General features: G+C 39.9%; 2 protein-coding genes across 4 annotated transcripts in view; both read right to left on the bottom strand.

The window, feature by feature from the left end:
- The window catches only part of TLR10 (toll like receptor 10), a 66,370-nt gene that overhangs the window by 36,644 nt on the left and 15,502 nt on the right, over positions 1-14,224 (bottom strand). Inside the window, exon 3 of one of the 3 annotated variants that reach the window (XM_081812465.1) lies at positions 3,287-3,346. The exons of the other annotated variants lie outside the window; for them this stretch is intronic. The gene's annotated coding sequence lies outside the window, so the exon portion shown is untranslated. The remainder of the gene's footprint in view (positions 1-3,286; positions 3,347-14,224) is intronic. 3 annotated transcript variants of the gene reach the window in all.
- Positions 13,075-14,218, bottom strand: LOC145720212 (toll-like receptor 6). Its single transcript, XM_081812485.1, has one exon. The coding sequence runs from the start codon at positions 13,992-13,994 to the stop codon at positions 13,332-13,334; it is 663 nt and encodes a 220-aa protein (XP_081668611.1). The 5' UTR covers positions 13,995-14,218; the 3' UTR covers positions 13,075-13,331.

Raw genomic sequence — 14,224 nt, 5'->3', positions numbered from 1 at the left:
TTTTTTTTAAAGATTTTATTTATTTATTTGAGACAGAGAGAATGAGAGACAGAGAGCATGAGAGGGAGGAGGGTCAGAGGGAGAAGCAGACTCCCTGCCGAGCAGGGAGCCCGATGCGGGACTCGATCCCGGGACTCCAGGATCATGACCTGAGCCGAAGGCAGTCGCTTAACCAACTGAGCCACCCAGGCGCCCATGTTTTCTTCTTTTTTAAACAAAAGCTTTATTGAGATAGAATTCACATACCATAAAAAAAGTTCACCCATTTAAAGTATATAATTCAATGGCTTTAAGTAATTTGTAGAATTGTGCGACCATTATCACAATCAATTTAGAAGACTTCATCACCCTAAAGAGATACACCACACCTCTTCACTGTCACTCTTCACTCCTACATATGCCCCAGCCTTAGAAAATCATGATACATTGTACTAATCCCTATAGATTTGCCTATTCTGGACATTTCATGTAAATGGAATCTGTATGTGTTTCTTTGTAATTGGTTTCTTTCACTTAGCTTGATGTTTTCAAGATTTATCCATGTTAGGCTGGTATCAGTGTTTCTTTTTTTTTTATTGTTAAATAATTTTCTATTGTATGGATATCCCACATTTTCTTAATTATTTGTCAGTCAATGGATGATTGGGTTGCTTGCACTTAACAGCTTTTATGAATAATGTTGTGAACATTGTGTACAGGTTTTTCTACAGACATATTTTCTCTTGGGTATATACCTAGGGGTGGAATTGCTGCATCATATGGTAACTATGTTTAGCCTTTTGGAAAGTTCTGGGCTGTTTCCAAAGCAGCTGCACCATTTTACATTCCCACCAGCAGTGTGTAAGTCTTCTAAATTCCCCACATCCTTGGTAACACTTGTTATTATCTGACTTTTATTATAGCCTTCTTAGTGGGAATGAAGTGGTATCTGATTATGGTTTTATTTTGCATTTCCCTGATGCCTTATGATGTGGAGCACCTTTTCATGTGCAGATTGGCCTTTTGTATATCTTCTCTGCAACCTTGCAGAAACTGTTTATTAGTTCTAATTAGTTTTTTAGTGCTTTCCTAAATATTTTCTACAAACAAGATCATGTTATCTGCAAAATACCATCTTTCTTCCCAATATGGATGCCTTTTATAATATGTTCTTGCCTAATTGTCATGGCTAGCATTTCTAGGACAATGTCGAATAGAAGTGGTGAGACCAGACATCCTCATCTTGTTCCTGATTTTAGGGGGAAAGTTTTGAGTATTTCATCATTAAGGATGATGTTAGCTGTGAATGTTTCATTGATAATTTTTACCAGGTTGAAGAAGTTTCCATCTAGTCCTTGTTTGTTTAGTGCTTTTATCAGGAAGGGGTAGAGAATATGGTTTCTTAATCAATAAGGAAGAGGACAATGCTATGACCACAGTGCCCTACTTTGGGGACTGTGCCTCTGCTTCCTTCCTGCCCTCCCTATTTTTCCCACACCACCGTTCTTCCTACCCACCTGACCCTAGAGCTCAAATTGTGCCTCATCAAGTTGGCTGGGAACAAAAATGGCATCACTTGGACATTTGCCTTAAAATTAATTCTTCCTTAATTACTTAAAGTTTTCCAGCCAAAGTTTTGAAACTGCCACCTGAGTTAATTACAGGCTTTGTCTCCAGCTATTTACCTGATGAGAGGTTCCCTCTTTCAGTTTCATAAAATGTCAACAAGCACCTTTGTACACAAACTTGGTTGGAATTTTTTACTGTTGTCTTAGGGTGAACTTTTGAAAGGAATTAATAGGTTAAAGGGCATGAACAACTTTATGTTCTTGATGCATAACTGCCAAAGTGCTCTCTGTTAAGTTTGTGCCGATTTGCCTGCCCCCAAGGATGTCAGAATACTCTCCACATTCTCCACAAAAGTAGCATTTTGGAGACAATTTCATACATGAAGAGGATATCTTGTTATTGTTTCATTTTTATTTTCTTTTATTATAAGTGTCTCAGATGGTGTTTCATGTTTATTGCCAATTTGTATCTTTTAGTGAATTACCTATTTACATCATTTGCCCATTTCTCTATCAGGTTCTATTTAATTATACATTCTCTTTTATGTTACTGACACTAACTCTCTGTCAAACTTTTTGCAAACGTCTTCCCCCATTATTTACTTCTCATTTCATTATCTTTTTAATCAATAAGTACATATTTTTATATAAACAAGTGAGTTGACTTTTTCTTTGCTATCACTATCATTCAGTTGTGTCTAGTAAACCAAGTTACTCACCACCCCCCCCAAAAAGCCTGATTTGTAGCACTTGCCAATATCTGCCCTGTAAACATTTCCACAGTAGTTGACTTCTAGCTGCCAACTGACTTGCTTGCAAAATTTCTGAATATTTAACAGTTGGCTCTCACAATGTATACAAACTCCAGCAGACCACTGCTACATTGCTTTTAGGTTTAAAAAATTCTTCTCTGTAACAAGGTCAAACAAATACATGTGTATGTGTTCTTCTCAAGTATAATTTTTTAGTTATTTTAATTTTTTTATTATCCAAGTAATACATGTTTACTGAAAAGAAATCAGAAAATATAAATCAATGAAAAGAAAAAAATTAAATCAACAATAATCTCATCATATAGAGATACACCAGTATCATTTTTGTAGCAACATGCAGACTTTTTTTTATGTAAATGAACATGATTTAGCAGTCTTGATGGCTGTTAAACTGTTGTTCAGAAAGTTTGTACCACTTTACACACACACACACACACACACTCAAATGGCTTTAGACTATGTATGCTGTTTTATTACCTGTTTTACTTAATTTATAATATATCATAAATATCTTTTCATGTCAGTAAATATCTATCTACTGATGTGATGTGGGCCAGGAGCAAATGGTCAAGAAAGCAATCTTGAGATGTTTTTTGGACAGGACACTGTGGGCAGGAAGAACTGCATTGGGATTGTGAGGAAGGATTGATTATATACTTTTAAACTGGGGCGTAAAGACAGAGGAAGTTTCCAAAAGGCTTTTCATATGTTAAAGAACTAGGAACTGGAGATCTGGCTATTGTCAAGCTAAGCTACTAGGAACCTGGAGATCTGGCTATTGTCAAGCTAAGCTTGCATTTTGCCTCTAGCAAAGCATTCACATTAAGGCAGTTGTGAGTTCCTTGAGGAATGTCATACTCTGCCTGTCTCAGGTATTTATCAACGGGCTGCAAGTTGTAAGGAAATGTAATTTTATCTGTATTTCTTTTGCCTTTGTTCCCCTTACATCAGACATGCCTGCAATACCTGTAGACTTGGGTGAATTCCTCTTCTTGAGGTCCCCCAAATATCCTGAAGTTTCTGCACCTGCCAGGAAGTGACATTCTTTACTCACTTAGTAAGGCTGCCAGAAACCCTGTAAGCAAGGTGTCAAGCCAACGTGTCTAAGGGGCTCTATTGTCTTCATGCTTCATACAGTCAATCTTTCTTCCTTAAAGCTGTATGGCCATATCTGATCTACGCACTCTCTCCAATATGACATTCCAGTCAAAACCTCAGTAAAATAACCAATGTATTCAATGGTGTCCTGTTATAAAGGGAACAGTTTTTATTGAACTTTCACAAATAATTATAATTGCCATGAAAGAAAGAACACTCACTGAAAGTTTTGCATTTCATGGTTCAGGTAAAGAGAAAAGTTAAATGCTTCAATCTGTTCACAAAGGAATATTTTATCATATTTCTGTATATCATGGATGTCTTAGAGAAAGTTTCCTTAATCTAGAAGAGCAAACATTAACGAACCAACAATGTTTCAAAGGAGAGTCACAAAAACTATAATCATCTTCCTCAATTTATTTAGTCCCGTGTTACTAATTCTTGCTCAGTTTGAATACAGCTTTTTTTTAGTTAGTTTTGGAAATCCTTACTCATTTTAGTTTGATGATTTTAAAAATGTCAAAAACCTATATTTGTCAAAAGTCCTTTTTATGAATCTCCTTGAAGGTGAAACACATTTTGAAAGAGAATAAGGACAATAAATGACAAAGGCTCAAAAATGGACATGGTGAAAGATCTGATAGGATAGGTCATTATAATATAGCTGATAAGGAAATCCAGTTATTTCTATGACACATAACACTTCAATAATCAGAATATCAAGTAATGGCCTTATGCCAAAACATATTTAAAACTTCAGGAATTTCATACAATTTCTAGGATAGCTATAGCATTTACCCAAACAATATAACCTAAGGTTATCATTATTTATTTAACAGTGCTTCTGAAGTAATTTAACATACCAAATAAAAAGGCCTAATTAGTCAAAAAGACTTCACTTACAATTCAAATCGTGGGGAAGTTTGTTTAAAGCCTCAGAAAGTTATAAAGCACATGCCTAAATAGGATTACAGATCATTACAAAACTTGAAACTTACTTATTTAACTAAGGTGGCAATAAAAGTTTCCAAAGGCAAATATGTAGAGTTATATAGTTGTTAGCAAAACTTAGCTCCATTAATATTGAGAAGTTTTAACCATCTTAAGTAATCAAAGACCTGATAAAGACAAAGCATAAAAGGTTTGGTTTTCCAGGCAGACAAAAGAGAAAAAAACTTTATTTACATTTTCTTTTTTTTTTTTAGCTTATTTTTTAAAGATTTATTTATTTATTTATTTGGGAGAGAGGGGAGCAAGGAGCACAGAAGGAGAGGAGCAGAGGGCCCAATGTGGGACTCAATTGTAGGACCTTGAGATCATGACCTGAGCCAAAGGTAGACACCTAACCGACTAAGCCACCCAGGTGCCCTATTTATATTTTCTTATCAAGAGCAGACCAGCAATCCGAGAAAACCTTGTCTTTTTAACAGAGAGTCAATTTTATACCAGTGTACTTTTTTTAAAGGATTTATTTGTTTGTTTGTTTGTTTGTTTATTGGGAGAGCATGCCCAGGAGCAGTGGTAGGGGCAGAGGGAGAAAGAGAATCTCCAGCAGATTCTGTGCTGAGTGCAGAGCCTGACACAGGGCTCAATCCCACAACCCCAACATCATGACCAGAGCTGAAATCAAGAGTTGGACACTTAACTGACTGAGCCACCCAGGCTCCCCAGTATACCCATGTACTTTTAAAATCTATCCATTTCAACCTCAGTCCTGACCACACATAAAATTCCTTTCCAAAGATTTCCCTTCATAAACCTTCTACAACTTTCTTTTTCATTCAGATTTTGTCCTAAGCCTTTCTGTCCAAACAACCAGTCTCATTTTAGGATGAAATTACGTTCATATCAATAAAATGTATTCCCATTCCTTATATCTTTCCCATATATCTCCTACTTTCCTACATACAGAGTTGCTTTCCTTATTTCCATCAGGCTTAATTACATTTAGCAGAATCTTAGAAACCTTAGTGTCCAGGGAAAATTAAGTAGTAACCAATTGTGAACTGTCTGTTATACCAGAAGTCTTTAGATCTGAAATTTATGAGTAGATTTCATAATTTTTTAAAAACATGTTTTTCCCTAGTACAATTTTAATAAAGCACAAAGCATGTTTACCAACAGACCCAAGTACCCTCAGCTTTTCTGCAATAAGAAGCCAAAAACACAAACCTACATTCTGTAATCAATGCTTTAGTGTTTTATCTTATTTGGAAAAGACTTAAATGTCCAACAAATTCAATCCAATTTACCATCCAAGCAAAACTTTTAAGTTTCAAGGTTACCAAAGACTTTGAAAGCTGTCTTAATAATTACCCATGAAAACTTGAGACAGACAAAAATTAAGCATCATTTTAAGTCATCTTTTTGCTGACAAATTATAACAGAGATAACAGGAGCTTATTTGACTTTAGTAAACCTGAGTAGAATAAATTTTTATATTTAATGCTGATAACTCTAAAGATAGATCTGTCTTCATTAAAGTTAACAAACTTAATTTAAATACCGAATATGTCCCACCTTTAAAGTCAATCCACTTAAAATTCAATCAATTTGCTCCCCATTGTCAATTTTTACCTGGGGCACCAGTGGGGTAATCTGAAGTGGGTGATGTAGGTCCAGGGGGGTGCACTCCTTGATGGCAAGGGTAGGAGGAGGAGCCAATGGTGTTGGAGGCACCCAGGATAGTGTAGGAACCAGTTATGCAAGTCACACCCAGGCTGGTGCAGAAATAGGAGGGGGATGGGAAGGCAGAAGAGGTGAGGTGCTGCCAGCAAGGCTGGAGGTGGATAAAAGCCCAGAGGGCAGACAAAGTGGACTCCTGGTCCTAAAGCTCATCAGCTGGGACAGATGAAAAGACATGTTTTCTTTCCACCAACAAGTGAAAATAGGCAGTCCACATCGGGCCAGAGAAGATAGGAGACTTCCCTGAAACAAAAGGAGTTTGGCAGCTGCTTGGGAATATTCCTTAAAGTCCCTGTCCCGAGGTAGACTAGCCAGAGACAATTGGCTCCAATTATCATAGCCTTTTACCCAGGAAATGAATGAGGGAGAAGCCCCCACATAGAAGAGTAACCTGAGGGGCACCTGGGTGGCTCAGTTGGTTAAGCGACTGCCTTCGGCTCAGGTCATGATCCTGGAGTCCCGGGATCGAGTCCTGCGTTGGGCTCCCTGCTCAGCAGGGAGTCTGCTTCTCCCTCTCCCGCTCCCCCCTCTCGTGCTCTCTCTCTCTCTCTCTCACTCTCTATCTCAAATAAATAAATAAAATCTTTAAAAAAAAAAAAAGATAATCTGGGTCTATTAGGAGGAGGAACAGTGAGAGAGTCAGTGTCTGCTTTGTTAGGGATCACCTGTGATTCCTCCAGCAACTTGGGTTTATTAGGAGGAGGGAGGCCTGTTTAGACTATCATCATCCAATGTATTGGGAGGGGACTTATCCTGGTTAGTGGCCAAACACATTCTGCAAGAGGCCCTTAGGTCAGGGTCCTGATTTAGGGTCATGCAGGCCTGGACATAGGTACCTCAGTTCATTTGCCCTCTTTCCTGCAGAAGAGATCTAAACGATAGATCATATTCAAGTTTAATGTCCCATTAATGGACCATTTTTCCTTATCTCCTAAGGAGTACTAGAGCCATGCAGTGTTAGGGAAGGACCATTACCAAGAAAATCCCCCCAGACTCCCAGGTTGTGTCCCATGCAGGATATGTCAGAGGTTCCTAGTATCAAAATGACTGGAAGCTTCTCTTGAATGAAATCGCTATGAACACTGCCTTGTCTTGTAGGAAAGATGCTGGCCTTCCCCACACTTCTCCATTGCATCCTAGGCTACAAATGGGTGCCAGTGAATGGACTGAAGAAAAACCTACCATTTTAACCCATGGAAATCACTAGAAAAACTTTACAAGGGGAAATTACCCAACATTGTGATGTAAGTAGTTAGGAGGGGACATTGACGAAAAACAGTTAAGATAGAAATCTGTCATGGTCTAAGCGACATTCCAACACATGTAGTCTTTCCAGCTGACTTCCCTAGGAAAAGGTCCCTGGTTGGGTTTTAATTCAATCTGGTACAGGTTTTGGCCGGCTCCTAGTGGAGGTCTTGTAGCCAGAGTGGCTAGACCAGAGATGTGGAGGGTATCATATTAGACAGGTGAGGAGGAAACAACACACAGGAGTTTTAAGGTTGGCAGCCATCCTAGTGACTTAGGTGGCTATCCATGCCCAAGAAAGACAACTTTGTATAATAATAAGAATAAAGAGAGGGCATCAAGTTTCTGGGTCTTATTCCCATTCTAGCCAGAGGACTAGCTGCCAGGTGAAAGGCAGGCTTTTGTTCCTTCCCATTGAGTAGCCACAGGCTAGAGGATTGCAGCCTAAGCAATCAATGTAAAAGTGTTCCAATAAGACCATACTCCTTAAAAAGCTCCTGAAATGAAAGTAAAGGAAGAGAAGCAGAAGTCCTCACCAAGTGTGCACCAAGGCTTGGAGTCCAGATGAGAAGACTCAGGCCCCACAGTGGGCACCAAAATGATGTGATATGGCCCAGCAGCAAATGGCCAAGAAAGCATTCTTGAGATGTTTTTGGTGCAAAATGGTGTTTTTATTAAAGCACAGGGACAGGACCTGTGGGCAGGAAGGGCTGCACTGGGATTGTGAGGAAGGATTGATTATATACTTTTAAGTTGGGGGGTAAAGACAAAGGAAGTTCCCAAAAGGATTTTCATATGTTAAAGAAGACATAGTAGGATCCTGGAGATCTGGCTATTGTCAGGCTGAGGCTCTGTTTTGCTTGTGGCAAAGCATTAACACTAAGACAGTTAGTTGTGAGTTCCTTGAGGAATGTCATACTCTGCCTGTCTCAAGTATTTGTCAATGGGCTGCAAGTTGTAAGAAAATGCAATTTTACCTACATTTTTTTTTTTGCCTTTATTCTTCTCATCATCTACAATTTTACTATTGGCTAAATAATATTCCATCTTATTTACAATGTATATTTTAATTAACAATGTATTTAACGAATCTGTTGTTGGGCATTTCAGTTATTTTCAATTTTTGCTATTATAAACAACCTGCAATAAACAGCATGTTCATACATTTCCTTAAGATATGTTTGAACAATTATTTCTTTAAGATACATTCCATGGGGGTGCTGGGGTGGTTCAGTTGGTTAAGCATCCAACTCTTCATTTCAGCTCAGTTCATGATCTCAGGGTCGTGGGATTGAGCCCTATGTCGGGCTCCATGCTCAGCTGGGAGTCTGCTTGAAATTCTCTTCCCCTCCTTCTGTCCCTCCCCCTACTTGTGCATGCATTCACGTGCTCTCTCTCTGTCTCTGTCTCTCTCTCAAATAAATAACTAAATCTTAAAAAAAAAAAAAATATATTCCATGAAGTGGACTTTCTTCACCAATGGACATAAATCTATGCCATTATTCTCTGCTTTTTCTTCTACTACCATGAATGATACACCTTTTTTTATGATTATTTAATCCAAATTTAGGATAGAATTTTAAGTTGCTCATCTGCTATGTAATTCAGTAGCCCACCAACAATTTCAATTTCCCTTCCCATCTGTTGGTCCTACTCATTACATAATACGGTGTTGACTGGAATTTTCCCAATGACTTGGATCCAAAACTGAAAACAAGAAAGTGTTATATACCGCATGTTCTTAAGAGAGCTGCCAACAGCTGGGGCCAAGCACCTTACTAAGGGCATTCTAAAAAGCAGTTGAGCCAGGCACTAGCCATTCCCACCATTACCTCACCCTTATGGGAAACAGAGCTAACTGGCCAGTCTGAGCTTTTGAATGACTTTGTGGAGTAGACACGGCTACTTACCCTAGACCTCCTGACTATATTTGACTTACATTTAAGAAAGAAAGAAAATTCTATCTTATTTAAGCCCCTGTGTTTGAGGTCTCCTCATTCCATACCTTAACCAACACAATTATAGAAAAGGACATCTGCCTTCCTACTCCTTACCCCTGGTCCCTACATCAGGTCTTTTAAGAGGGAGTGGCAGGAAGTATGTATCTCAGACCATGTCCACCTCCCATATATATGCCAAGATTGAGCTATAAGCTCCGCCTATGATATGGAGAAAGGAGATGAGCTTTAGATGGAGACGGAGATTAAAATTTTAAAACTAAGTTGTGATATTAATACCTCAAAAGGACCAGAGAGCTATGAGGTCTGCTCATCACTAAGGGGTGAGAAGGGGAGAGTTTCAGAATCCAGTTGACTGAATGGGGAAAAGTAAAAACTACATATTTACATGTGGCTCTCTTGAGATTTCTCATAAACTAACTATAATTAAAAACCTCTAGAAAGTCCCTATGGCTGGGGGTGCCTGGGTGGCTCAGTCAATTAAGCATCTGACTCTTGGTTTCAACTCAGGTCATGATCTCAGGGTGGTAGGATTGAGCCCCACATGGGGCTCCACGCTCAGTGGGGAGTCTGCTTGGGATTCTCTTGTTTCCTCTGCCTCTGCCCCTCCCCCTGCATGCTCTCTCTCTCTCAAAATAAATAAATAAATCTTAAAAAAAAAAAAGTTCCTGTGATTTTGACTTCTGGTCTCTGAAACTATAAGAGAATCAATTTCTGGTGTTTTAAGCTACCCAGTTTGTGGTAATTGATTCTGGTGGCCCTAGAAAACCAACACATCCAGCAAGGCTGCCAGGTAGATGCTTTCTTTGCTCACAGCTCCCTTTCAATTCCAACTTTGTGTCCAATGTAGCCTCCCTTTGAAGGGCCTCCCCAGCCAAAGCCTCAGGGCCTTTATGCTGCCCCAGCCTTGCCCAAAACTTTTCAAGCCAGCAGCACTCCCTAATCATCCTTGCCATGGCCCATTCCTTCTAACCTGTCACCTTATTGAGGTACTTAATTTTTATTCTCTTTATGGTGCTAACAATGAGAAACATATTAAGACAAACTTCTCAAATTGTGGCAATGGATTTGGAGCATGTAAATGCACTGAACAAATATAAAGGAAGGGGACACTCTATTTGCATGGGGTTTTAAGATAAAAATGAGGATTTCAAAGCCATTTTATGCTTGTGGCCATTCAGAGTTATTCATTCACCCAACAAGTTGTACTAAAGATCTACAATGGACCACGCTGTTCTTAGCACTGGGGATGAGCAGAAAACAAGAGGCAGATGGTTCTTTTTCTCCTGGAGCTTATATTTTAGTGGACAGAAACAGAAAACAAGTAACAAGATAATTTAGAGAGTGATGTGTGCTGTAAAGAAAACCAAAGGGAGCAGGGTGCCAGAGTGACTGGGAAGAATGTTTCCTTGGGTTGGGAATTCCAGGAGGTCTCTCTGAGGAGGCGACATTTAAGTTGAGACACAAATGGCAAGAACAAGCTAGGCATGTTCTGAGGAAAGAATAATCTCAACAGAGAGAGTAGCAAGTGCCAGGTGCAGAGGGGACAGAGGGGACAGAGGCGGGAATCCATGTGGCACACTGGGGAAGAGCCAGAGGCAGCTGTAGCTGGAGTGTGGCAGACAAGGGGAGACAGGAAAAAGATGCACAGGTAAGTTCAGAGTGGGAGGAAGGCAGACCATGATGACAGGTTATGAGGGGCTTGGCTTTTGTTCTAACTGTAAGGGGAGGTCATTAGAAGGTTTAAAGCAGGGGAATAGCTTGAAATAACTTACAGTATAAAAACAATCCCTCCAATTGCTGTTTGGAGAATATGTGAGGAAAGAGTAAAAGCAAGGAGGACAGTTAGGAGGCCAGAGGTTGTCCAAGTGACAGGTATTGGTGGCTTAGTCAGGATGGCAGGGGTTGCAGAATGGACTAAACACACTCTCCTCTCATAATAGGTATACACAGGGAGGAAAAGGTCAAAGGCTGTACCACGGCCTGTGAGGCATTAATGACTGTATCCATGAGGGTGCAGATGAGGATGCTGTGTCGAAAGATCCAGAACATATTTAGTTTAAACAAGGTGCAGGTTTACTTCTGCCTCACATAAAGAGGTGAGCACTCCAGGGCTGGGTGAGAGGCTGGCCTGAAAAGCACAAAAGTGGTACACTGAGGAGCATGCCCTCCATATGTGGCTTTCATCTCCAGGTTCTGGATGGATCCTCTAGTTCGTATCTCCTGTCCAGTAGAAGGGTAGAAGGGGCAATTTTCTTAGAGATAGGACCCAGAGTGGCACACAGTTTCCAGCTACATCCTGCACCCATAATTCAGTCACGTGTCCACATGAAGCTGCAAGGGAGGTTGGGAAATGTACTCTCTAGCTGGGTTGTCAGCTGCTCTGAAAAAACTCACACATTAATTAAATAAAGGGTGAAGGGATATTGGTGACAACTACAGTCTCTCTCACAACATTTTTAATTTATCTGCATAGTCATCTGTTATGGACTGAATTGTGCCCCCTCCAAAATTCACATGTTGAAGCCCTCACCCCCAGTACCTTAGAATGTGACTCTCTTTGGAGAAAGGGACTTTGAAGAGGTAAGTAAGGTTAAATGAGGTCATAAGGGTGGGACCCTAATCCAATATGACTGGTGTCCTTATTAGAAGAGGAAGAGACACCAGGATGTGTGCACACAGAGGAAAGGCCATCTGAGGACACAGCAAGAAAGCAGCCATTTGCTAAAATTCTAAGACAACCAGAAAAAGTCCTATTCAATAACCAGTTATAAATAAATGTGGCTCTGAGTTTCCTTTGTAAGCAAATAAATCCATGTCTTTGCCCTCAATAGCCTGTGACTGAGGGCTATACAGTTGACCCTTGAACAATGTGGGTGTTAGGAATGCTGACCCTCTGTGAAGTCAAAAATCTGTGTATAACATTTAACACCCCCAAAACTTAGTCAAAAATGTGTGTATAACTTTTAACACCCCCAAAACTTAATTACTATCGGCCTCCAGTTGACCAGAAGCCTTACCAATAACATAAACAGTCAATTAACACATATTTTATGTTATATGTATTATATATTATATTCTCAAAATAAACTAGAAAAAAACCAAAACTGTAAGAAAATCATAAGGAAGAGAAAATATATTTATAGTATTGCACTGTAAAAAAGTCCATGTACAAGTGGATCCATGCAGTTCAAACCCATGTTGTTCAGGAATCAACTGTATTTTCCCTTATATACATAAATTATTAAGTCATAAGTCCCCACTGGTTAACTACATATTTGTGTAGCAGGGTCATAAATTTAATAATATACTCAGATGTGAACAAAAAATCTTTATTTTTCATAACTGGTCTAATTCTTTCCCAAGCTCTGAAGTTGAACAGGATGACAAAGCTCACCCAGAGGCCAGTGAGGCTCCATAGGACACTCCAAGGGCCACTGTGTACACTTCAGAGGTTGACCCTTTCCTTGCTGCCATGAAGTCCCATAAACTCCTGCTCACACAGAATCCATTTGGGAAAGGATAAAGGAGAGCAAATGTCCTTGAATGAGCATGTACTCAAGAGTGTTTCCATTTGAAAAAGAATGGTTGAACCAGAAGGGACTGAGGTACCTGTAATAGGCAAGTTTGAGCACCACCTCAGCCTTCAGCCTTGCTCCCTAGCTTAGTTGAAATATAGTTTCCATTAAGTCTTCCCTGAATGTGTAGAGCTAATAAAGGTACCACCTAGACAGCAACTCAAAACCATCATGTTCAGCAGAATCCAAGTTTTTTTTTTTTTTAAAGATTTTATTTATTTATTTGACAGAGACAGAGATAGTGAGAGCAGGAACACAAGCAGCGGGAAGGGGAGAGGGAGAAGCAGGCTTCCCCCCGAGGAGGGAGCCCGATGTGGGACTCGATCCCAGGACCCTGGGATCATGACCTGAGCCGAAGGCAGACGCTTAACGACTGAGCCACCCAGGCGCCCTCAGCAGAATCCAAGTTAATGACGGTTTCTTAAATAGAATTTCCTGACTTTTTTTTTAAGTTTCTGCATCATTGTTTTCAGCAATTAATTCTAACTTCATATTAAAAGCAGCTCTAATATTAGCCCAAAAAAGTCCATGTTTGCTCTTCTCCTTGGGCCATTCCAAGTAAGTCCGCTGTGTCATAAGAGCCTTCAGCTTGTGATACTTGCTGGGAATGCAGTTCTGTGGAATGGGTTCCAGCAAGATCAAGATTAAGTTATTAGATCCTTCATGAAAGAGATTGTGGTGGGCAAAGTAGAGTTCATAATGGCACCACTCACTCTGGACAAAGTTGGGAGACAAAACAAAGATGGACTTGTAACTTCTCTCAATGCAGTTTATGATATTTTCCACAATGCTCTTGCCAGGAACAAAGTTTCTCTCATGGAGACAAATCCTTATATCTTCTTTTTCTAGGCAAGGTACCAGTTCATTCTTCACCCAGGCAGAATCATGTTCACTGTATGAAATAAAAGCATGGAACTGGAGGGTTCTTTGGAGTTCTTCTAAAGGTATGTTCCTTGCCCTGCGCCGGGTCTGGGTCCACTGACACACCATCCTGAGATACCAGGGCAGATCAAAGTAGACACAGAGAGCAGTCACAGTAAGAGTCAACACCAGCACAGTGATCCCAATGGTAACAAGCAGCAGAGTTGTGTTGCAGGATAACTGAGACATGTGAAAGTCCTTCAGTGGGGTTCCCTTATAGTTTTCTGGATAGCCACACTTATAAGAATCAGGCCAACCCTCTACCACTTCACTTGATACTTGGCCTAGACTTTGGACAAATTCTCTTAGCTCACATGTACATTGGAATGGATTGTTCCCTGCTCTTATGGACCTAATCTTCTGGCAGCTCTGGAAGAAATCAGCTGATGGGTTGGAAATTGAATTAGAGTCAATAATCA

This window comes from Leptonychotes weddellii, chromosome 2 (assembly GCF_054177405.1).
Source record: "Leptonychotes weddellii isolate Sample4059 chromosome 2, ASM5417740v2, whole genome shotgun sequence".
Lineage (NCBI taxonomy): Eukaryota > Metazoa > Chordata > Mammalia > Carnivora > Phocidae > Leptonychotes > Leptonychotes weddellii.
Note: the sequence above shows the minus strand (reverse complement) of the source record. Positions and strands in the feature narration are given on the sequence as shown.

Coding starts and splice junctions, on each gene's coding strand:
- LOC145720212 (XM_081812485.1), bottom strand. CDS start 13,994: ATGTCTCAGTTATCCTGCAACACAACTCTGCTGCTTGTTACCATTGGG.